The following is a 23,308-nucleotide window of genomic DNA, read 5'->3' on the forward strand; positions in this document are numbered from 1 at the left end:
CAATCTATAGCTGTATACGGAGTAGACCCTTCCGTTCCCAAATTACTTATAAATACTGTTTTCCTTAACCATTCTAGATGATAATTTGATTTATCACTAAAATGATTCAGTGTCTGAAGACCCAAAAAGGCACTGTAAAAATATTGTAATAAATGAAACAATGACTCAAATAAATATAAGATAAAAGTGTATTGGATGAATGTAACAGAATGCAAAAATAGTCAGTAAATAATCAATCTTACCAAAGTATTGTAGATTATGCTAACGTAGTGTACCTATAATCTTAATTTTAATAATGACAGGAGGCGAGTATTTTGCATAACTTTCTTTACTTTATGCCTCCAGCAGCACAAGTCAATCAGAAAACTTTAAACCAATCAGTAACCAGCATCACATCCATATATAAAGCCCTGACAGTCACATGATTTCCTCTTTCTTTGATGCGAAAACAGTCCATTATAGCGTCAGGGAATTCGAATAACAGTCCTGAGTAACGTGTAGAACATAACTTGTAACGAGGCTTGAAACCTTCCAGCTTTATCTTGATCTTTATCTTTATGATGGTTACTCTGAAAAGAACAGAAATACGTGAAAGGTGATGGAACCCAACTGATGTCCACATTAAATCCAGTATTATATGTATCTATATTTATATTACGTTAATATACTAAAACATTAAACAACCGTAGAATACTTTAATAATCGCCACGGCTGAAACACCCGTCAACCAAATAAGCATCCCATAAATATACTGAAATATCCAAAATCTTATAATTAGACTGAAGATGACAACCAGAAAATAGAATTTCCCAGAGTATAGGGAGGGAAACAGGGAGGGAAAATACTCGCCTCCTGTCATTATTAAAATTAAGATTATAGGTACACTACGTTAGCATAATCTACAATTTTATCACATGACAGGAGGCTTCGTATTTTGCATTTTTAAAGCTGTGGTATGAACGAAAAGGATGCGTGTGTGGTTGACGAAAATATACGGAAGTTGTCTCGCCGCGTCCAATTCGCCGCCCGTAAAAATTATAGAGGCCCCCCTGAAGGCCTGAGAAGCGGCCGTGCCTCGTACCGAATGAGTACCTGAAGCACGTCTCCACTCCCGTTAACGATAACCACCAGTGAACCCATCCAGACAGAGTGTTCATGGAAACTGGCTTGTATGGTTGTTATAAATCCCGCAGATGTCTACTGTGTCAATCTAAGTGATGTCGGGATCTCCATATAACCAAACACCGCTATAACTGCACAAAGACTGGGAGACCGCCGGGAACCGGGTAAAATGCGGACGCGAAAGGGATTAGTTCTACGAAACATCGTAGAGGTCCTCCCTTCTGGTGATACCGAAAAACCATTCGCGTCGACCTCCAGAGTATCTGATACCCGACGAAAAAATCTAACGTAACGTGATTATGACTGACGGTTGACAGAGGGATAGGTTCGTGTTATCAGACTAGTTCCGAAAACCCCAATCAAAGTCTCACAACAGTGATACTTTAACTCATGGTTCTGGACCGTATGTTATCCCGTGGAAAAACGACCTATGAAAAAGTTCTTGATCGACCGGAGTGTCGTGAATCGTACTATGCGCTGTCGAACTAACGGAGCGGAACCCGTTAATGGAGCGGTCGGATCGTGCCGATCGGCCCGTCGTGAAAATTATGAGCCCGATTCAACATCGAGGTAGATAGGGGTAGTAAAAAAGACCGTAGTCCCTTTCCATACCCCAGTGACTTCCAAGTGTTCCATGTGGATAAGTTATTTCGGGGAATACCTGTTGTCCATGAGTCCCATGACTCTAGTTGGTTGCGATAGTCCCTTGACATACCAGTCTCCCTTGAAGGACACCAATTCACCAACTCTAGCCGCTCCTGCATTAACAATCGATGATGATGTTCTCCCTTTTGATCTGCCCGAAGGCAAGTTAGAACTGAAGAAGCAGAGGATGATCCCAATTAAAGACAAATCATTCTAGGTGTCACGCTTAGCTCCTTTACCTCTGTAACGAGTACTATCGAAGTCCTTGCCATTCTGATCCCAATTTCATAGGTGTGCCCGGATCTCAGGCAGCGAGCTTTCAGTCGATGTCTGGCCTGTCCGTGAAGTGGTCATGGGAAATAGTCAAGGTACTATGGAGCCTTTCCGCCATATCCGTCGCATTTCCTTACGAAAAATCGCTATCGCTGATGTGGAAAAAGTGCAATCCGTCCAAGGTGGAATCTATTCCGAAGTAGAGGTACGTAGTTACTCGGAGCTGGAATCGAACCGACTCCGCTCTGTTCATTATGAATCCCAACAATTCCAGAAACTGTAACAATAAATCTCGTTTGTATACGCAGTTAGGAATTGGGCTTAAAAGGGTCAGCAAGTTGACTAGGTATGCTACAGCGGATACCCTTTGCTCTTCAGTGCGTCCTGACCAGCTTCCAAAACTTCTTGAGGTACTATGTGAGCCAATAGGTAAGTGTCCTTTCAAATCTTACCTTGCAAAACCCTTTGGAGGAGCAGGTCTCCTAACAGGTGTATACCTTCCTTCTTGAGATGTCAGTACGTCCCAAAGCCATTGGGTTGGCCTATGTTGATGACTAGGTGAGAGTCTCCTGTCTTCTTCTTTACTACTTTTACGTGGACCTCGGTCTGATCGGGGCATAGATATCCCTGTAGTGACACCGAGCTCCCTGTTGAGGACTATCTTGTACGTTCCTAGATGACATGGGCATTCCATCCTGAGCTTGTTTCGTACTTCTTTTCCCCGAAGCCGGAGGTTGGCAAGGTGTGCCCGGTGCTTCGGCAAACCCCTTTCGGATGATCCTGGGTGTCTGGTGGTACGCGAGTCAACCAAGGTTTTCCAGTGTGCCAAAGGAAACTTTTCTTGCCAGGCGGATTCTGTCACTTTTCCTCTTCCGATGGAGACTCTCCCTTCTCTTATGATCTCCAGAGAAGGGGGGGGATGGAGTTCTCGTCCCCTGATGATGGAGTCTGAGATGTTCAATGTGTAGGATGTTCTGAGAGACGGTTCCGCTAAGTCGTGGTTTTCTCTTTCCCCATTGGGGAAGTCACGTTGGGCCATTCCCATGGTGCTTAGGTGGTAGGATGCCCGACTTGTTAGTCAGCCCCCTGGAGAGGGCTTCTTCACTTGGAAATTGTTCGGTGAATTGAGGGAAATCTGACCTGTTGGTTCACACCCTTTCGGTTTGTGGAGTCAGGATCGTATAACAGTACGCTTATTGTCACTCAGTGTGCCTCTGTGTATAACCGGGGTCACCCAGCATTTTGATTAATTGGTACCACTTTCGCAGGATCTGGGCAGTTGTCTGAGCATGAGGACACTCTCCGTAGGACCGGGACGTACCCGGGTATGGGAGACGTGAAAGTCTCCCTATGTATAATCCAATGGTTCATCCTTATATGTCCTAGAATAGTGGAGTTTGGCGGTATAGTGGGTTCTCCTTCTCGGTTAAGGGAAGGGCGTACGGGTCCTCCAATTGAAACATAGAGGTGTCGGCACACATGCCTGTAGTGTGCCCTGGTCTTGTTGGGACCCTCTTCCGGTCTGTGGGGTACCGAGACAGGTGTCAGGTATGGTAATACACTTATTGTCACTAGTGGGTCTCCACCTACAGCTGGGGTTCACCCAGAACTGTTTCCATCAATACCACTTAGAGATTTCCTGGAGTGGCCTGAGGAGGGGGTCGCCCTCAATAAGACCGGGATGAACGGTCAGAAATGTCGGGACGTAAGCCCGTATGGGGGTACGGTAGTCTCCAAATTATCCAATGGGTCACCCTTATTGGATATAGTACTGTGGAGCTTTGGCAGCACCATGAGCTCTCCTTCTTGGTGCTGTCGACCTGTATCCATTGTGTAACAGATCGTACTCCATGGTTATCAGCCCGTCCTAGGGCGTGGGGATTAGACCTCAATATCTATATATCCCTAGCCATTCCGGGTCTAGGCTGGGTTCTCTGACTTCCTGATGTATGTCTTACCAGTCCTCCTCCTCCGAGGGCGAGTCCTCTGCCCTCCATTCGTCTATGATTTCCAAGGACAGTGGAGATAATGGTTCCTCATCCCCTGATGGGGTCTTGTGGAGTGTCTGACACAAAGGTAGTATGATTCTTCCCGTCTGTGGGGAGACAGAGTATACGTCAGTGCGTATGTATCTACACAGTGGCTTCCACGTACAACTGGGGGACACCCAGGTATCATGTAATCAGTACCACTAGGAATTTGACTAGTGGTCTGAAGAGGGGTCACCCTCTTATCGACCGGGGTGAACGGTCTTAAATGTTGGGCCGGAGCCCGGTAATGGTCGGGACGGAGCCCGGTAATGGTCGGGACGGAGCCCGGTAATGGTCGGGACGGAGCCCGGTAATGGTCGGGACAGAGCCCGGTAATGGTCGGGACGGAGCCCGGTAATGGTCGGGACGGTGCCCGGTAATGGTCGGGACGTAAGCCCGGTAATGGGAGGTATCGAAGACCTCAGTACGCTTTCACCCTTGTGTATGGAATTTTGTGGAAATTTTGCCATTGTGGATTGTGCGTACTTCGTTATAAGCCCTAGATTGGGCGTGGTGGTCACCCTTTGTAAAACAAAATTGTCATTTCGGATAATGCCAGATTTTTTGTTTTTGTTGTTTGCTTGTTTGTAATGATTTCTGGGTAGTTCTTCAGTGGTTTGTACCAATCCTCATTGCCTTCTGTGAGTGTTCACCCGATTGGGTAGTGCAGCCTGAGCCTGATGGGAGTTGTTCCTGGTTTGGTGCAGTACAATCCCAATGGTAAGTTACCTGCAGTGGCCCTTTAGCACAGAGTTGCAGGGGTTAACTGCAGTGAGAAGTGTGCTTAGCCTGATGGGAGTTGTTCCTGGTTTGGTGCAATACAATCCTAATGGTAAGTTATCTGCAGTGGCCCTTTAGCACAGAGTTGCAGGGGTTAACTGCAGTTAGAAGTGTGTTAAGCCTGATGGGAGTTGTTCCTGGCTTGGTGTAATACAATCCCAATGGTAAGTTACCTGCAGTGGCCATTTAGCACAGAGTTGCAGGGGTTAACTGCAGTGAGAAGTGTGCTTAGCCTGATGGGAGTTGTTCCTGGTTTGGTGCAATACAATCCCAATGGTAAGTTACCTGCAGTGGCCCTTTAGCACAGAGTTGCAGGGGTTAACTGCAGTGAGAAGTGTGCTTAGCCTGATGGGAGTTGTTCCTGGTTTGGTGCAATACAATCCTAATGGTAAGTTATCTGCAGTGGCCCTTTAGCACAGAGTTGCAGGGGTTAACTGCAGTTAGAAGTGTGTTAAGCCTGATGGGAGTTGTTCCTGGCTTGGTGTAATACAATCCCAATGGTAAGTTACCTGCAGTGGCCATTTAGCACAGAGTTGCAGGGGTTAACTGCAGTGAGAAGTGTGCTTAGCCTGATGGGAGTTGTTCCTGGTTTGGTGCAATACAATCCTAATGGTAAGTTATCTGCAGTGGCCCTTTAGCACAGAGTTGCAGGGGTTAACTGCAGTGAGAAGTGTGTTAAGCCTGATGTGGGGAGTGTGTTTAGTTTTTACACCTATATCATGTGGCAAAACTTTATTTCCGACCATGTCCAGCATTTTGACACTTCACCTTTAAAACTAGGTGAGGTGTCCTGTGGGTAGGACCAATTTATTCAGGTAACTCTTAATGGCACATAAAACATTTATAGAAGCAGAAAAACTATGTGCCAGTTCGTGGGAATCACGAACTGGCGAAACTAAGATGGCCGCCGAGGATCTCGCGGTATCGCGAGATCCAAGATGGCCGCCGTTCGCGCGCAAAATTGCCGCGCAGTCCGCGATCGCGGCCCGACGGTATCGGTCGGTACCCCCTCGCGCCCCCCTACCCACCCCTCGGTACCCTGGGACTCTTGGATAAGCCTGGTGGTCCCGCGCGATCGCGGTAAAATGCCGCGAATCGCGAGGGACAAACAGGCAAGCAGGCAGACAGCAACAGATCCCAGCAGGGGAAAAAACAGTGGGGAAAAAAAAAAAAAAAAAAACACCTTACAGTCCAGGGAGAAGGATGGGTACAGCAGAGAGAAGTAGAGGAGGCAGATGAAAGAGGGGGGCCCCAGACAGGGGGGAAATTAAAAGGTACAATGCCAAAACAATTTAAAGAGACCACAAAATAAATTTGCATTATATATATAAAACAGTTGAGAGCTTAATACTCTGACCTGTGCCTTGGCTGGAAGCAGCAAAGAAAGAGGAAATCATGTGACTGTCAGGGCTTTATATATGGATGTGATGCTGGTTACTGATTGGTTTAAAGTTTTCTGATTGACTTGTGCTGCTGGAGGCATAAAGTAAAGAAAGTTATGCAAAATACGAAGCCTCCTGTCATGTGATAAAATTAGTGATTACAGCATATGTCCTTGTGTATGGTGTCCGTGTGCAAGTAAGAATGGAATAATGGTTGAATGAATGAATGTATGCCTGAGTGAATGAATGTTACAGAATGACAACGTCCTATCCTTTCTCCTTCAGTTAAATAGCCATTTTGTCCTCCATAAAGCAGCCCCCACCTGTGTGATTTTCCCAAAAAGGTTTTCTAACTTGTTACATGATGTAATGTATTGCATATCTAAGTTTGGGATATTCCCTAAATGGCTCGAGCTTGTAGTTAGCTTACGAAGTGTTTTTGTATACATTTAACTGACCGCACATGTGTTTTTGGAATATTCTCTAGAAGGCTCTTGCCTGTAATTAGCTTACAACGAGTTTTGTATACATTTGACTGACAGCACATGTGTTTGTTCTAATTTAACTTTAACCTTTTAGCTGTTAACCTTGTGGGATGTCATTGAAATGTTAACTTTTTCAAATCTAAGCAAAAGGGCCTGCCATATTTCATACACCTATTTTATACAGCTAAATGTACATTCATATTAGATATATATATGCACCATACCATATATAATACACATATATATTGCAAACTGCACATTAAATAATGATCAATACTCCACAGATGCCTCTGAAACTGGGGTGAGGGCTGTTCTCTCCCAGAGGGAGAGTCAGGATACCCCTTTGCAACCATGTGGATACTTCTCTAGAAAGTTGTCTCCTGCTGAGCGTAATTATGATATTGGCAACAGAAAATTGTTGGCCATTACACTAGCGCTTAAAGAGTGGCGACATCCTTTAGAGGGTTCCAAGGACCCCCTTTTGATCATTACTGACCATAGGAATTTTGGGATGCTAAACGACTATCTTCTAGACAGGCTAGATGGTCTCTGTTCCTTTCTCGCTTTAACTTTCTCATACCTTACAGACCTGGTCCCAAATACGTGAAGGCGGACGCCTTATCTATACAGTTTGATACGGAATCAGTACAGGAACAAGAGACATCCCCTATTATTCACCCTGAGTGTATCATCGCTTCCACTGTCCTTTCCTTGTCATCCCCTCTGCTTGGCGCTATCATGGAGGCTCAGTCTCAGGCGCCATGCAATAAACCTCTAGATAAATTATTTGTTCCATTGGGTGAAAGGGAAAATGTCATGAGGGTTGTGACGAAGTTCCCTTTGCCACTTGGTCCTGGAGAGGCTTGCTTGCCAGCCTCCTGCCCTGCGACTATGGCCCTGGGGTGTATGGCCCTTTTAAAACATTATTTTGGGCTCATGGACTTTTAAAAGACGGTTTCTGTCCCTTTAAATGCTCTGGGAAAGGATTGGTACTTTTAATATGACACTTCGGATACAGTTGAAGTGCCGAAGTGGCCGCCATTCGACAAACGAACATGTGGCCATTTTAATTCAGTTGAACGCGGTCAGCGGTGAGTGCCGTCAAATCTCTGGAACTGAAATCAGCTACACGACGGCACGAACACCGCTGAACCTTACCTTCGACTATTCGAACGCCGCATTCGAATGGGACTGTTATTTTTCAGGGCAGAAATAGACCGGCCGCACAGCCTGAATCTGTGGAACTGTTTGGGGCATGAAAACAGGCGTGCGGTCAGTCCAAAGAGACTTTTTACTATCTCTGGAACCCCTGAACGGATTTGCACGAATTTTGGATACTGTTTATAAAAATAGTTTTATGCGTGTACGATGTAAGACCAAAGAGTTATAAAAATGTGTAAAAAGTGTAATTTTTCAGCTTGGAGATAATTGAGTAGATACAGTAAGTATCCATTGTATGATTGGTCAATGTCTAATTGTCTGTGGGCGTCTCCCTTGCATGGGAGTACTGCATAAAAGGAGAATCCCTGTCATTAAAACTTCAGTTCTTGACCCTCAACACGTAGTCTTGTCTCGTGATTGGAGGGGATTGCTGTATCACACTGGGGATTGCTATGCTCTGCATACTTCCCTGAGCTTTAATCACTTAACTCTTTTAAGAGCTTGTTCGTGATACGCTCTCCTGGAGGAGAGGTCTTTCCCACACGGTCCTGGAGGACAGAAGCTGATCCAGGGTCGACAGAAGACTGCGAGACTCCAGTTAATCTACAGCGGTTGTGGAGTCTGTGGTGGTTGTGGTGTCCGGTGCGGTGCTTGTGGTCCTCGGCGCACGCTAGGAAGCGTCCATCAACAGAAGGTACTCAGTCGGAGTACGGGGAGTTCCGTTACAAGGGTGTTCCACAACAACGTGATTGCTGGACACCCAGGCATAAATAAATCCATATTTGCAATCATGAGATCATTTTGGTGGGATTCTCTCAGGAAAGATGTTAGAGACTATGTGTAGGTCTGTTCTGTTTGTGCAGTTTCTAAGGTACCTCATAAACTTCTATGTATTTTGTTGCATCCACTTCCCGTACCTAGTGTTCCATGGTCCCATTTGTCCATGGATTTCATCGTGGAACTTCTTAGTTCTAATGGCTATACCACCATCCTTATGGTGGTTGACCACTTTTCCAAGATGGCCCAGTTTGTTCCGCTCAAAAAATTGCCATTCTCTCAAGATCTGGTTCTTATTTTTATATGAGAAATTGTCTGACTACATGGCATTCCTCACAATATTGTATCTGACAGAGGTTCTCCGTTTGTGTCTCGGTTTTGGAGGTCTTTCAATAAACAGTTGGGCATTGGATTGTCATTTTATTCCTCTTACCATCCCCAAACCAATGACATGGCTGGGAGGGCTAACCAGTCATTAGAATTGTGGGCGAGAGGGTGTGGTTATCATCGCGCAACATCAAACTTAAAGTTTGTAACATGACGTTTGCTCCCAGATTCCTTGGTCCGTTTCGTATCCTTCGTAGAATTAATCCTGTTAGTTTTCTCTGGCTCGCCCTGCCTCATTATGTATTCCGAACACATTTCATGTTTCTGTGCTCAAACCACTTATTTGCAATAGGTATACTGTCCCAAGTGTTCCACCGCCCCCGTTGGTTGTTTCTGGACTGGAGGAGTATGAAGTCTCTTCCATAATCGATTCCAGGTTCTTGGGTCCTGGCATCCAATATTCATGCTGGTCGCAAGATTCGTTATTTCCAGGCCAAGTTTCCCCTCAAGCCAGGTTCTGCCCGCCTGTTGGGCGGTCTTTAGGTGGGGGGTAATGTAACATATTCATCCTCACCTTGCTGTATTTGCGCTGAGCGGCCATGCGTCAGTGTACCGTAAGGTTCGGTAAGACGTTACCTTTTAGTCCTAGGTGTGATACAGTTCTACGTGATGGATCAATTAGTAATCCTGACAGCCGGCGCACAGTGGGATCTCTTATCCAAACCGGCGCGCGGTCGGATCCCTTATCCAAGCCGGCACATAGTGGGATCCACTGTCCTCCACGCATCATAATCACTACTGCCCGTTGTAGTGAAAACGTTTGCTGTCTTACCTGGGTCCACAGTGATCAAAGTGGCACAAGTTAAAAGTAAATCCCACTAGCCATTCATTGGTTGAGAATGTCAGCTGGCCAATCTCAGCCAATGGATAGAAATCTCTTTATCCAGGCTGGCTAATGACGCCCTGTGATGCTGATTGAGGTGGAATCACATCTCCAGCAGAAGTGCGGATAATCTCTTTATGTACAGCGTTTCAGAGCCAAGTGCTACACATACAGACTTCAGGCACCATGACCACTTCAAACACTGAAACAATCATGGTGCTTGGAGTAACTTTTTAATGTCCCTTATTTTGGGAAGTGTCCCCAAGCAGGTCAATCACAGCAGACTGGGGGCGGTCTGGAGTGGGGAAAGCCATGGACCCACCTGAATGATGGCACAGGATGAAGGGGCTGCAGGTAAGTAATGGAGTAAGAGCTTCCAAAGCACACAAATAATTTTATCTTTATGATAAATGTTATAACATAATCTAGGTTGAACTGAGATTGTTTTTACTCAAATTACTATGGGGAGTTTTCCTTGCAATAGAATAGTGGAATAAAGTGAGTTGATGCCTTTTTTTATATCCCCCTGGAGGGACTTTATTTGCACAGAAAATGGACAGCAACAGGCAAGGGGAAGGCAAGTAGCTAGATTATAATAAATCCCCCCCATTCCCCCATTGTGACTGTTTATCTCTCTATTGGCAAGATATAAGCTATTTGTAAGGTCAGCTGTCCAGGATCATGGGAATCAAACATTAAAGAGATTCTATGTATTATTCACTGTATAGTATCCTGTCTGAGCCCTAGCCGTATGTTCTCAGATTACATGTAGCTGTAGCATTGGTGGTTCAGTGGTAGAATTCTCACCTGCCACGTGGAGGCCTTGGTTCGATTCTTGGCCAATGCAATGTTTTTACTATTACAATGGTAGATTCACTATATATTGTAGTACCTTTGCAATCCTTTTCCTGTCCAATAAACAAGACATATGCATTTTTTCCACTTGGGAGATCTGCGTTTTCTTTGTGAATTCCTGCGGTTTCCCAGTATAGTTAGTAACTCTCCAGTGAGCGGTATTTCAGGGGTATGCATGTGTGAATTTGGGAAATTCAACGTAAAATATAAGCCTACTTGTCACTTGGGTTGTAACTTTCAGACTTGATCCAAAACCAAACCGTCTTATACAGGGATGACATTGGGGACTTGTCCACATTTGCTCATGGTTCATTTGCTTTACACATGGTTCTTCCACTTCAAATAACTGGTTCTCATGTGGTGCTGGGGTAATTCCAGCAGGTGGCAGTGTGCAGACAGTAATGCCCTGTCCTGGCCAGCAGGTGGCAGTGTGCAGACAGTAATGCTCTGTCCTGGCCAGCAGGTGGCAGTGTGCAGACAGTAATGCCCTGTCCTGGCCAGCAGGTGGCAGTGTGCAGACAGTAATGCCCTTTCCTGGCCAGCAGGTGGCAGTGTGCAGACAGTAATGCTCTGTCTTGGCCAGCAGGTGGCAGTGTGCAGACAGTAATGCTCTGTCTTGGCCAGCAGGTGGCAGTGTGCAGACAGTAATGCTCTTTCCTGGCCAGCAGGTGGCAGTGTGCAGACAGTAATGCTCTGTCCTGGCCAGCAGGTGGCAGTGTGCAGACAGTAATGCTCTGTCCTGGCCAGCAGGTGGCAGTGTGCAGACAGTAATGCCCTGTCCTGGCCAGCAGGTGGCAGTGTGCAGACAGTAATGCCCTGTCCTGGCCAGCAGGTGGCAGTGTGCAGACAGTAATGCCCTGTCTTGGCCAGCAGGTGGCAGTGTGCAGACAGTAATGCTCTTTCCTGGCCAGCAGGTGGCAGTGTGCAGACAGTAATGCTCTGTCCTGGCCAGCAGGTGGCAGTGTGCAGACAGTAATGCCCTGTCCTGGCCAGCAGGTGGCAGTGTGCAGACAGTAATGCCCTGTCCTGGCCAGCAGGTGGCAGTGTGCAGACAGTAATGCCCTTTCCTGGCCAGCAGGTGGCAGTGTGCAGACAGTAATGCTCTGTCTTGGCCAGCAGGTGGCAGTGTGCAGACAGTAATGCTCTTTCCTGGCCAGCAGGTGGCAGTGTGCAGACAGTAATGCTCTGTCTTGGCCAGCAGGTGGCAGTGTGCAGACAGTAATGCCCTGTCCTGGCCAGCAGGTGGCAGTTTGCAGACAGTAATGCTCTTTCCTGGCCAGCAGGTGGCAGTGTGCAGACAGTAATGCCCTGTCCTGGCCAGCAGGTGGCAGTGTGCAGACCGTAATGCTCTTTCCTGGCCAGCAGGTGGCAGTGTGCAGACAGCAATGCTCTTTCCTGGCCAGCAGGTGGCAGTGTGGGTCTGGCTGTATGTTTCATGGTGTCTGAAAGCTGTCTGGATGAGCTTTCTGTTTATACCAGTCTCCAGACAATTTGCTTTCTTTAGAAACTGCACATTTCTGTGATGTACCACAACCCACAAAATATTTAACTCCTTGCAGACCAGCACATCCTCTTCTGGTGAAGACCGGTGTGTGTTGGCTAGGACCCCCCACACACTGTCCAGCGTGGCAGGGTAACGTGGATGTTTAATTACAAGCCGTAGAATGCGTTTTCCGTTTATTACTTCCATTACGGAGTTAGACTGAACTTCAAATATTGCTCTCTGTAATGATCTAATTATACAATCCTTAACTCTCACAGCGCTAAACGCAGCACTCGCTCTGCATTCCAACCATGAGTCCCAAGTCAATGTGATTAATGTAACTATGGGTTATTCTAACTGTGCTCCCTGTATATCACTGAGATTGCTGTAATCTCTGTAATACTACTTACCTATTAATAAATCTTCCATCGTGTACCCATGGCTTTTCCTACTTAACTCGCAGCCATGTAGATGGTGTATCCGTGGCCCTGTCTCTTTTACACAGTGTGTGTCCTGCGTATAGATGGTGTATCCGTGGCCCTGTCTCTTTTACTCAGTGTGTGTGTCCTGCGTATAGATGGTGTATCCGGGGCCCTGTCTCTTTTACACAGTGTGTGTCCTGCGTATAGATGGTGTATCCGTGGCCCTGTCTCTTTTACACAGTGTGTGTCCTGCATATAGATGGTGTATCCATGGCCCTGTCTCTTTTACACAGTGTGTGTCCTGCGTATAGATGGTGTATCCGTGGCCCTGTCTCTTTTACACAGTGTGTGCCCTGCGTATAGATGGTGTATCCGGGGCCCTGTCTCTTTTACACAGTGTGTGTCCTGCGTATAGATGGTGTATCCGTGGCCCTGTCTCTTTTACACAGTGTGTGTCCTGCATATAGATGGTGTATCCGGGGCCCTGTCTCTTTTACACAGTGTGTGTCCTGCATATAGATGGTGTATCCGGGGCCCTGTCTCTTTTACTCAGTGTGTGTCCTGCGTATAGATGGTGTATCCGGGGCCCTGTCTCTTTTACACAGTGTGTGTGTCCTGCGTATAGATGGTGTATCCGTGGCCTTTCCTCTTTTACACAGTGTGTGTGTCCTGCGTATAGATGGTGTATCCGTGGCCTCTCCTCTTTTACACAGTGTGTGTCCTGCGTATAGATGGTGTATCCGGGCCCTGTCTCTTTTACTCAGTGTGTGTCCTGCGTATAGATGGTGTATCCGTGGCCCTGTCTCTTTTACTCAGTGTGTGTCCTGCGTATAGATGGTGTATCCATGGCCCTGTCTCTTTTACTCAGTGTGTGTCCTGCGTATAGATGGTGTATCCGGGCCCTGTCTCTTTTACTCAGTGTGTGTCCTGCGTATAGATGGTGTATCCGTGGCCCTGTCTCTTTTACACAGTGTGTGTCCTGCGTATAGATGGTGTATCCATGGCCCTGTCTCTTTTACTCAGTGTGTGTCCTGCGTATAGATGGTGTATCCGTGGCCCTGTCTCTTTTACACAGTGTGTGTCCTGCGTATAGATTGTGTATCCGTGGCCCTGTCTCTTTTACTCACTGTGTGTCCTGCGTATAGATGGTGTATCCGGGGCCCTGTCTCTTTTACTCAGTGTGTGTCCTGCGTATAGATGGTGTATCCGTGGCCCTGTCTCTTTTACACAGTGTGTGTCCTGCGTATAGATGGTGTATCCGTGGCCCTGTCTCTTTTACACAGTGTGTGTCCTGCGTATAGATGGTGTATCCGTGGCCCTGTCTCTTTTACTCAGTGTGTGTCCTGTGTATAGATGGTGTATCCGTGGCCTCTCCTCTTTTACTCAGTGTGTGTTCTGCGTATAGATGGTGTATCCGTGGCCCTGTCTCTTTTACTCAGTGTGTGTGTCCTGCGTATAGATGGTGTATCCGGGGCCCTGTCTCTTTTACACAGTGTGTCTCCTGCGTATAGATGGTGTATCCGTGGCCTCTCCTCTTTTACTCTGTGTGTGTCCTGCGTATAGATGGTGTATCCGTGGCCTTTCCTCTTTTACACAGTGTGTGCCCTGCGTATAGATGGTGTATCCGTGGCCCTGTCTCTTTTACACAGTGTGTGTCCTGCGTATAGATGGTGTATCCGTGGCCCTGTCTCTTTTACACAGTGTGTTTCCTGCGTATAGATGGTGTATCCGTGGCCCTGTCTCTTTTACACAGTGTGTGTCCTGCGTATAGATGGTGTATCCGTGGCCCTGTCTCTTTTACACAGTGTGTGTCCTGCATATAGATGGTGTATCCGGGGCCCTGTCTCTTTTACACAGTGTGTGTCCTGCGTATAGATGGTGTATCCGTGGCCCTGTCTCTTTTACTCAGTGTGTGTCCTGCGTATAGATGGTGTATCCGGGGCCCTGTCTCTTTTACACAGTGTGTGTGTCCTGCGTATAGATGGTGTATCCGTGGCCTCTCCTCTTTTACACAGTGTGTGTCCTGCGTATAGATGGTGTATCCGGGCCCTGTCTCTTTTACTCAGTGTGTGTCCTGCGTATAGATGGTGTATCCGTGGCCCTGTCTCTTTTACTCAGTGTGTGTCCTGCGTATAGATGGTGTATCCATGGCCCTGTCTCTTTTACTCAGTGTGTGTCCTGCGTATAGATGGTGTATCCGGGCCCTGTCTCTTTTACTCAGTGTGTGTCCTGCGTATAGATGGTGTATCCGTGGCCCTGTCTCTTTTACACAGTGTGTGTCCTGCGTATAGATGGTGTATCCATGGCCCTGTCTCTTTTACTCAGTGTGTGTCCTGCGTATAGATGGTGTATCCGTGGCCCTGTCTCTTTTACACAGTGTGTGTCCTGCGTATAGATTGTGTATCCGTGGCCCTGTCTCTTTTACTCACTGTGTGTCCTGCGTATAGATGGTGTATCCGGGGCCCTGTCTCTTTTACTCAGTGTGTGTCCTGCGTATAGATGGTGTATCCGTGGCCCTGTCTCTTTTACACAGTGTGTGTCCTGCGTATAGATGGTGTATCCGTGGCCCTGTCTCTTTTACACAGTGTGTGTCCTGCGTATAGATGGTGTATCCGTGGCCCTGTCTCTTTTACTCAGTGTGTGTCCTGTGTATAGATGGTGTATCCGTGGCCTCTCCTCTTTTACTCAGTGTGTGTTCTGCGTATAGATGGTGTATCCGTGGCCCTGTCTCTTTTACTCAGTGTGTGTGTCCTGCGTATAGATGGTGTATCCGGGGCCCTGTCTCTTTTACACAGTGTGTCTCCTGCGTATAGATGGTGTATCCGTGGCCTCTCCTCTTTTACTCTGTGTGTGTCCTGCGTATAGATGGTGTATCCGTGGCCTTTCCTCTTTTACACAGTGTGTGCCCTGCGTATAGATGGTGTATCCGTGGCCCTGTCTCTTTTACACAGTGTGTGTCCTGCGTATAGATGGTGTATCCGTGGCCCTGTCTCTTTTACACAGTGTGTTTCCTGCGTATAGATGGTGTATCCGTGGCCCTGTCTCTTTTACACAGTGTGTGTCCTGCGTATAGATGGTGTATCCGTGGCCCTGTCTCTTTTACTCAGTGTGTGTCCTGCGTATAGATGGTGTATCCGGGGCCCTGTCTCTTTTACTCAGTGTGTGTCCTGCGTATAGATTGTGTATCCGTGGCCCTGTCTCTTTTACTCAGTGTGTGTCCTGTGTATAGATGGTGTATCCGTGGCCTCTCCTCTTTTACTCAGTGTGTGTTCTGCGTATAGATGGTGTATCCGTGGCCCTGTCTCTTTTACTCAGTGTGTGTCCTGTGTATAGATGGTGTATCCGGGGCCCTGTCTCTTTTACACAGTGTGTGTCCTGCGTATAGATGGTGTATCCATGGCCCTGTCTCTTTTACTCAGTGTGTGTCCTGTGTATAGATGGTGTATCCGTGGCCTCTCCTCTTTTACTCAGTGTGTGTCCTGCGTATAGATGGTGTATCCGTGGCCCTGTCTCTTTTACTCAGTGTGTGTCCTGTGTATAGATGGTGTATCCGGGGCCCTGTCTCTTTTACTCAGTGTGTGTCCTGCGTATAGATTGTGTATCCGTGGCCCTGTCTCTTTTACACAGTGTGTGTCCTGCGTATAGATGGTGTATCCGTGGCCTCTCCTCTTTTACTTAGTGTGTGTCCTTCTGTTTCTTGTCTTGCAGTGCCCAGACAGGGGTGGTCAGCCTGAATTTGGATGGTATTGTTCACGTACTAGATCGGCATCTCCATGAATCTACCACTGGCATGATGAGCAGGATCAGCGTGCTGAAATGGTTTTATCATCTATACATCAAGACCCCACGCAAGGTGACTGCATTCTGGAAAATGTCAAGGGGGGCTAATGGCAACAGCTCAGGGATACGTGGTTTACTGGCGGAGCATACAGTGTAGTTGTTATAGCAGTATAACATAGTAGCTGTAAGCTAATTCATTAAATAAAGACTTGATAGCTGAGTGAATTGGAATAAACGTTTCTTAATTTGGTTATTATTCGTTATGCCCATTGTATCTTATGACGATACCGGGGCTTAAAATGTGTAGTTCTTTGTTACTAGCCATGCCTTGAAGGAAATCTGTCATGCCCAACAGTACTTTTGCTGTTGTTAAAGAGCATCAAATTTCATCTGTACATTGTGCCAGCAGTTTAGCTAGCAAATGTGTATATTGGAAGAAATACCTATTGAAAAATAGTTTTTTCTCCCATGTGATTCCATTCCATGGCAAATGCTCAATGCCAAGGAATTGAGAGCCTATGAGACCTTTCACAGGACATCCCTCTGCTCTCGGTTCAGACACCGGCAACAAAGCCAGCATGTCTGCATCATCGTGGAGGTTTGCCCTGCTTGGCAAATCTGTGATCATCAGAGGAGGAAAGTGGGCAGACTGGAGAGCCACAGAGCAGTGGGGATGGCCCTCGCTAATGTGATCGTAGTGGGGGAGGGGAGCGTCAGATAAGCTATGACAATTTCCCTTTAAATGTTACTCACCACTGCAAGCCATACTCACTATAGGTAAATTTCTACGGGCATGGGCTAAATATTAACTGGCCGATTTGAGCCCCTATCATACTATTTCCCACTACCTGTATATTTTGTTTTCCTCTAACAATGATATCTGCTGTTTGTCATTCTGTGGGAATAGTTGTGCTGATAGATTGTGGGTAGAAAAGCCTCAGAAAAAGAACCTGGCTTAAAAGAACACTATAGTGATGGGCCCGCCACCTTAGTAAGGAGTTAAAATGTAGCTTACTTACATTTTCTCCATGGCTAAGATCATCAGACTTAATGATCTCAGCCAATCCGGAAGGGTATTATGTGGCAAAATGTTGTGCTGCACCAATCGGCATCTCCTCACAGAGATTCATTGAATCAATGCATCTTTATTGGGAGTGTCCAGCGTCTTCATGCAGAGCGTGGTGTCACTGAACGTCAGAACTGTGCAGCACTGACCTAGGAAGCCCCTCTAGTGGCCGTCCGAGTGACTGCCCCTAGAGATGTTAACATGCAGCAATGTAAACACATTGATTTTAGTTTTTTCTCTGAAAAGACAGTATTTACATAAAAAAAAACCTGCAGGGACAGAATATAGACACCAGAACCACTACATTAAGCGGTATACTATACATTAACCCAGAGGTTCCCAAACTGTGTGCCGCAGAATATTTCCCCGGTGCTATGATTTTAGCACCGGGGAAACATTCCTGCTAGACAGGGGCCCGGTCGGGTGCTGCGGTCCTTTAAGACCGCGACCGGGCCCCTGTAACATTGGCCTGTCACTTCCTCCCAGTGTCACGCAGGGAGACAGCGTGGAAGGGAAAGGAGGCAGCCGCATCATGAGGGGAGAGGAGCATGAAGAGCTCCAGATCCCTCACTCCCAGCAGCAGCAGCAAGGTAACAGGAGGGTGGCTGGAGATATAAAAAAATATAACTTTTGTGTGTATATGTATGAGTGTCTGTGTATATGTGTGTGTGTGTTATGTATGTATGAGTGTGTGTGTCAGGATATGCATCTGTGTGCGTGTGTGTGTGTACATGTCGGTGTCTTTATAAATTTGTGTGTATGTATATCTGTGTAAGTATGTGGTAGTGTATGTGCATACTTCCAAGCAGTCATACACCAGCACAACATACAAACACACGCATGCAATCTAACACAAATATTACATACAAACACACCCCTTCACACAAATGTACATCTGCATTTAAAAGTAAACATAACATTCAAACACACCCCTGTATTAAAACACTAAACCTATATACAAGCATCTCTTTAACCCCTTAAGGACGGCGGGAGTTCTATGCTGTCCTTGGGGACCCGGCTCTAAACGCCGGCGGGCGGCATAGAACGCCCAAGCCATGTACTTACCCGGTCGCCGGCGATCCCATACCGGCAATTGCAGTGGGGGGACTCACCTGGCATCCCAGGGAGTCCCCCTGTTTCCATTCCGGCCCCCATGGGCCATGTGATCGCGAGGTCCTTGCAAGGACCTCACGATCACATGGACAGCATAGCCGTCCACAGCAATGCCAGCAGGGGGAGTGCCTGGAATGACATGAGATATATATATATATACACACACACATAGAATGATATTGATTTAATATATAATTATCGTTTTATATATATATATATATATATATATATATTAAAATGAATATGTAAATACGTTAAAATAAATACAAAATAAATTAAACATATGTGTTACTTCGTTCTAACTGTATTTTAAAATTAATATATATATAATATATTAATAATTATAATAATAATTTTACATATATATTTATGTAATAATTTTACATAATTGGGTCGTTTTATTAATTACAATTAGCGGGACCTGCCTGACAACCCAGGCCGAAAGTCCTGGGAATTTAATTTGCCAGCACTATATTTAACCCTGTAACTTTCCAAGACACCATAAAACCTGTACATGGGGGGGTACTGTTTTACTCGGGAGACTTCGCTGAACACAAATATTAGTGTTTCAAAACAGTAAAATGTATTACAACAATTATATCGTCAGTGAAAGTGAACCTTTTTGCATTATTTACACACAAACAGCACTTACACTAACGATATTGTTATGCTACGTTTTACTGTTTTGAAACACTAATGTTTGTGTTCATCGAAGCCTCCCGAGTACCCCTCATGTACAGGTTTTATGGTGTTTTCAAAAGTTACAGAGTCAAATATAAGGCTTGCGTTTCAGTTTTTTCACGTTGAAATTCGCCAGATTGGTTACGTTGCCTTTGAGACTGTATAGTAGCCCATGAATTAAAATTACCCCCATGATGGCATACCATTTGCGATAGTAGACAACCCAAGGTATTGCAAATGGGGTATGTCTGGTCTTTTTTTAGTAGCCACTTGGTCACAAACACTGGCCAAAATTGGCATTTAAATTAGTTTTTTGCATTTTTCACACACAAACAAATATTAACACTAACTTTGGCCAGTGTTTGTGACCAAGTGGCTACTGAAAATGACTGGAAATACCCCATTTGCAATACCTTGGGTTGTCTTCTATTGCAAATGATATGCCATCACAGGGGTAATTCTCATTCATGGGCTACCATACGGTCTCAAAGGCAACGTAACCAAACTGGCGAATTTCAATGTGAAAAAAACTGAAAAATGTAACGTGCTATATTTGACCCTTTAACTTCCCAAAACCCCATAAAACCTGTACATAGGGGGTACTGTTTTACACGTGCGACATCGCTGAATACAAATATGTGTATTTTATTGCAGTAAAAGCAAACAGTATTATGACATTCACAGTTAAAATGTCACGTAGAACAAAAAAAAAATTTAATTCTTATTTTCTCCCATTTTTTTTATATTGTATTCATATTAAATTATGTTTCATACCTAAATATTTTATGTAAATGAAAGCCCTGTTTCCCCTGAATAAAATTATATATAAGATGTGTGGGTGCACTTAATATGAAAGAGGTGAATTACGCCTGAACAGACATATAGTCAAATTCCTGATTTTGTTTCCGTTTTGTTTTGATCACAACGTGTACATTTGGTTCAGTCCTTAACCCCTTAAGGGGTTAAACACCACCACTTTACATTACACTATACCGCCAGTAAATGCCGCAGCACTGTACAGATATACATATTTGGAAAAATTAAGAAATATTAAGGGCGTCTTGAACCTAAAAGGTTTGGGAACCACTGCATTAACCTGTAGCTGGTCTGTTGACTATATTGTCCCTTTAATGGTCAAATGTTGTCAAGCTGACTGCTTTAGGGAAGAGTAGCCCCTGTAGATAGCAGCTAAAGCATTCAGAAACACAGAGATTTAGACACAGGGAGCGATCTATAGAAGTTATTGGTGACAAACCTGCTTTAAATGGCAATTGTCAGTTAACAGAATTTTTATTATATTTATTTATCCCCATATTAGGATTTTTATATTTACTTAACCCCCATATGCTTTATTATAGTTACTTGGTATTTCTGCTACCTGTTGGTCACGGTTCTAAATGTTGCCACTTTCTGCCACTGAGCAAACCATATTTGCTTGATTATAACAGGGAAACAAATCCTGAAAATTACCTAGTCTTATAATCAGGCCTAGTCTTATAATCAGGCCTAGTCTTCTAATCAGGCCTAGGCTTCTAATCAGACCTAGTCTTATAATCAGGCCTAGTCTTATAATCAGACCTAGTCTTATAATCAGGCCTAGTCTTATAATCAGGCCTAGTCTTATAATCAGACCTAGTCTTATAATCAGGCCTAGTCTTATAATCAGGCCTAGTCTTATAATCAGACCTAGTCTTATAATCAGGCCTAGTCTTATAATCAGACCTAGTCTTATAATCAGGCCTAGTCTTATAATCAGACCTAGTCTTATAATCAGGCCTAGTCTTATAATCAGACCTAGTCTTATAATCAGGCCTAGTCTTATAATCAGACCTAGTTTTATAATCAGGCCTAGTCTTATAATCAGGCCTAGTTTTATAATCAGGCCTAGTCTTATAATCAGACCTAGTCTTATAATCAGACCTAGTCTTATAATCAGGCCTAGTCTTATAATCAGACCTAGTTTTATAATCAGACCTAGTCTTATAATCAGACCTAGTTTTATAATCAGACCTAGTCTTATAATCAGACCTAGTCTTATAATCAGACCTAGTCTTATAATCAGACCTAGGCTTATAATCAGGCCTAGTCTTATAATCAGACCTAGTCTTATAATCAGACCTAGTCTTATAATCAGACCTAGTCTTATAATCAGACCTAGTCTTCTAATCAGACCTAGTCTTATAATCAGGCCTAGGCTTCTAATCAGACCTAGTCTTATAATCAGACCTAGTCTTATAATCAGACCTAGTCTTATAATCAGACCTAGTCTTATAATCAGGCCTAGTCTTATAATCAGGCCTAGTCTTATAATCAGACCTAGTCTTATAATCAGACCTAGTTTTATAATCAGACCTAGTCTTATAATCAGACCTAGTCTTATAATCAGACCTAGTCTTATAATCAGACCTAGTCTTATAATCAGACCTAGTCTTATAATCAGACCTAGTCTTATAATCAGACCTAGTTTTATAATCAGACCTAGTCTTATAATCAGACCTAGTCTTATAATCAGACCTAGTCTTATAATCAGGCCTAGTCTTATAATCAGACCTAGTCTTATAATCAGGCCTAGTCTTATAATCAGACCTAGTCTTATAATCAGACCTAGTCTTATAATCAGACCTAGTCTTATAATCAGACCTAGTCTTATAATCAGGCCTAGTCTTATAATCAGACCTAGTCTTATAATCAGACCTAGTCTTATAATCAGACCTAGGCTTATAATCAGGCCTAGTCTTATAATCAGGCCTAGTCTTATAATCAGACCTAGTATTATAATCAGACCTAGTCTTATAATCAGACCTAGTCTTATAATCAGGCCTAGTCTTATAATCAGACCTAGTCTTATAATCAGACCTAGTCTTATAATCAGACCTAGTCTTATAATCAGACCTAGTCTTATAATCAGACCTAGTCTTATAATCAGACCTAGTCTTATAATCAGACCTAGTCTTATAATCAGGCCTAGTCTTATAATCAGACCTAGTCTTATAATCAGGCCTAGTCTTATAATCAGACCTAGTTTTATAATCAGACCTAGTCTTATAATCAGACCTAGTCTTATAATCAGGCCTAGTCTTATAATCAGGCCTAGTCTTATAATCAGACCTAGTCTTATAATCAGACCTAGGCTTATAATCAGGCCTAGTCTTATAATCAGGCCTAGTCTTATAATCAGACCTAGTCTTATAATCAGACCTAGTCTTATAATCAGGCCTAGTCTTATAATCAGGCCTAGTCTTATAATCAGGCCTAGTCTTATAATCAGACCTAGTCTTATAATCAGACCTAGTCTTATAATCAGACCTAGTCTTATAATCAGGCCTAGTCTTATAATCAGGCCTAGTCTTATAATCAGACCTAGTCTTATAATCAGACCTAGTCTTATAATCAGACCTAGTCTTATAATCAGACCTAGTCTTATAATCAGACCTAGTCTTATAATCAGGCCTAGTCTTATAATCAGACCTAGTCTTATAATCAGACCTAGTCTTATAATCAGACCTAGTCTTATAATCAGGCCTAGTCTTATAATCAGACCTAGTCTTATAATCAGGCCTAGTCTTATAATCAGGCCTAGTCTTATAATCAGGCCTAGTCTTATAATCAGACCTAGTCTTATAATCAGGCCTAGTCTTATAATCAGACCTAGTCTTATAATCAGGCCTAGGCTTCTAATCAGACCTAGTCTTCTAATCAGACCTAGTCTTATAATCAGACCTAGTCTTATAATCAGACCTAGTCTTATAATCAGGCCTAGTCTTATAATCAGACCTAGTCTTATAATCAGGCCTAGTCTTATAATCAGGCCTAGTCTTATAATCAGGCCTAGTCTTATAATCAGGCCTAGGCTTCTAATCAGACCTAGTCTTCTAATCAGACCTAGTCTTATAATCAGGCCTAGGCTTCTAATCAGACCTAGTCTTATAATCAGGCCTAGGCTTCTAATCAGACCTAGTCTTATAATCAGACCTAGTCTTATAATCAGACCTAGTCTTATAATCAGACCTAGTCTTATAATCAGGCCTAGGCTTCTAATCAGA

The 23,308-nt window shown here is 44.5% G+C and overlaps 1 protein-coding gene across 1 annotated transcript in view; it reads left to right on the forward strand.

The window, feature by feature from the left end:
• VAC14 (VAC14 component of PIKFYVE complex) overlaps positions 1–23,308 on the forward strand; it is an 84,898-nt gene that overhangs the window by 28,702 nt on the left and 32,888 nt on the right. The window contains exon 11 of the mRNA XM_063438054.1: positions 16,334–16,478. Within this exon, the coding sequence (XP_063294124.1) occupies positions 16,334–16,478 (145 nt within the window). The remainder of the gene's footprint in view (positions 1–16,333; positions 16,479–23,308) is intronic.

The sequence above is a fragment of the Pelobates fuscus genome, chromosome 12, assembly GCF_036172605.1.
Source record: "Pelobates fuscus isolate aPelFus1 chromosome 12, aPelFus1.pri, whole genome shotgun sequence".
Lineage (NCBI taxonomy): Eukaryota > Metazoa > Chordata > Amphibia > Anura > Pelobatidae > Pelobates > Pelobates fuscus.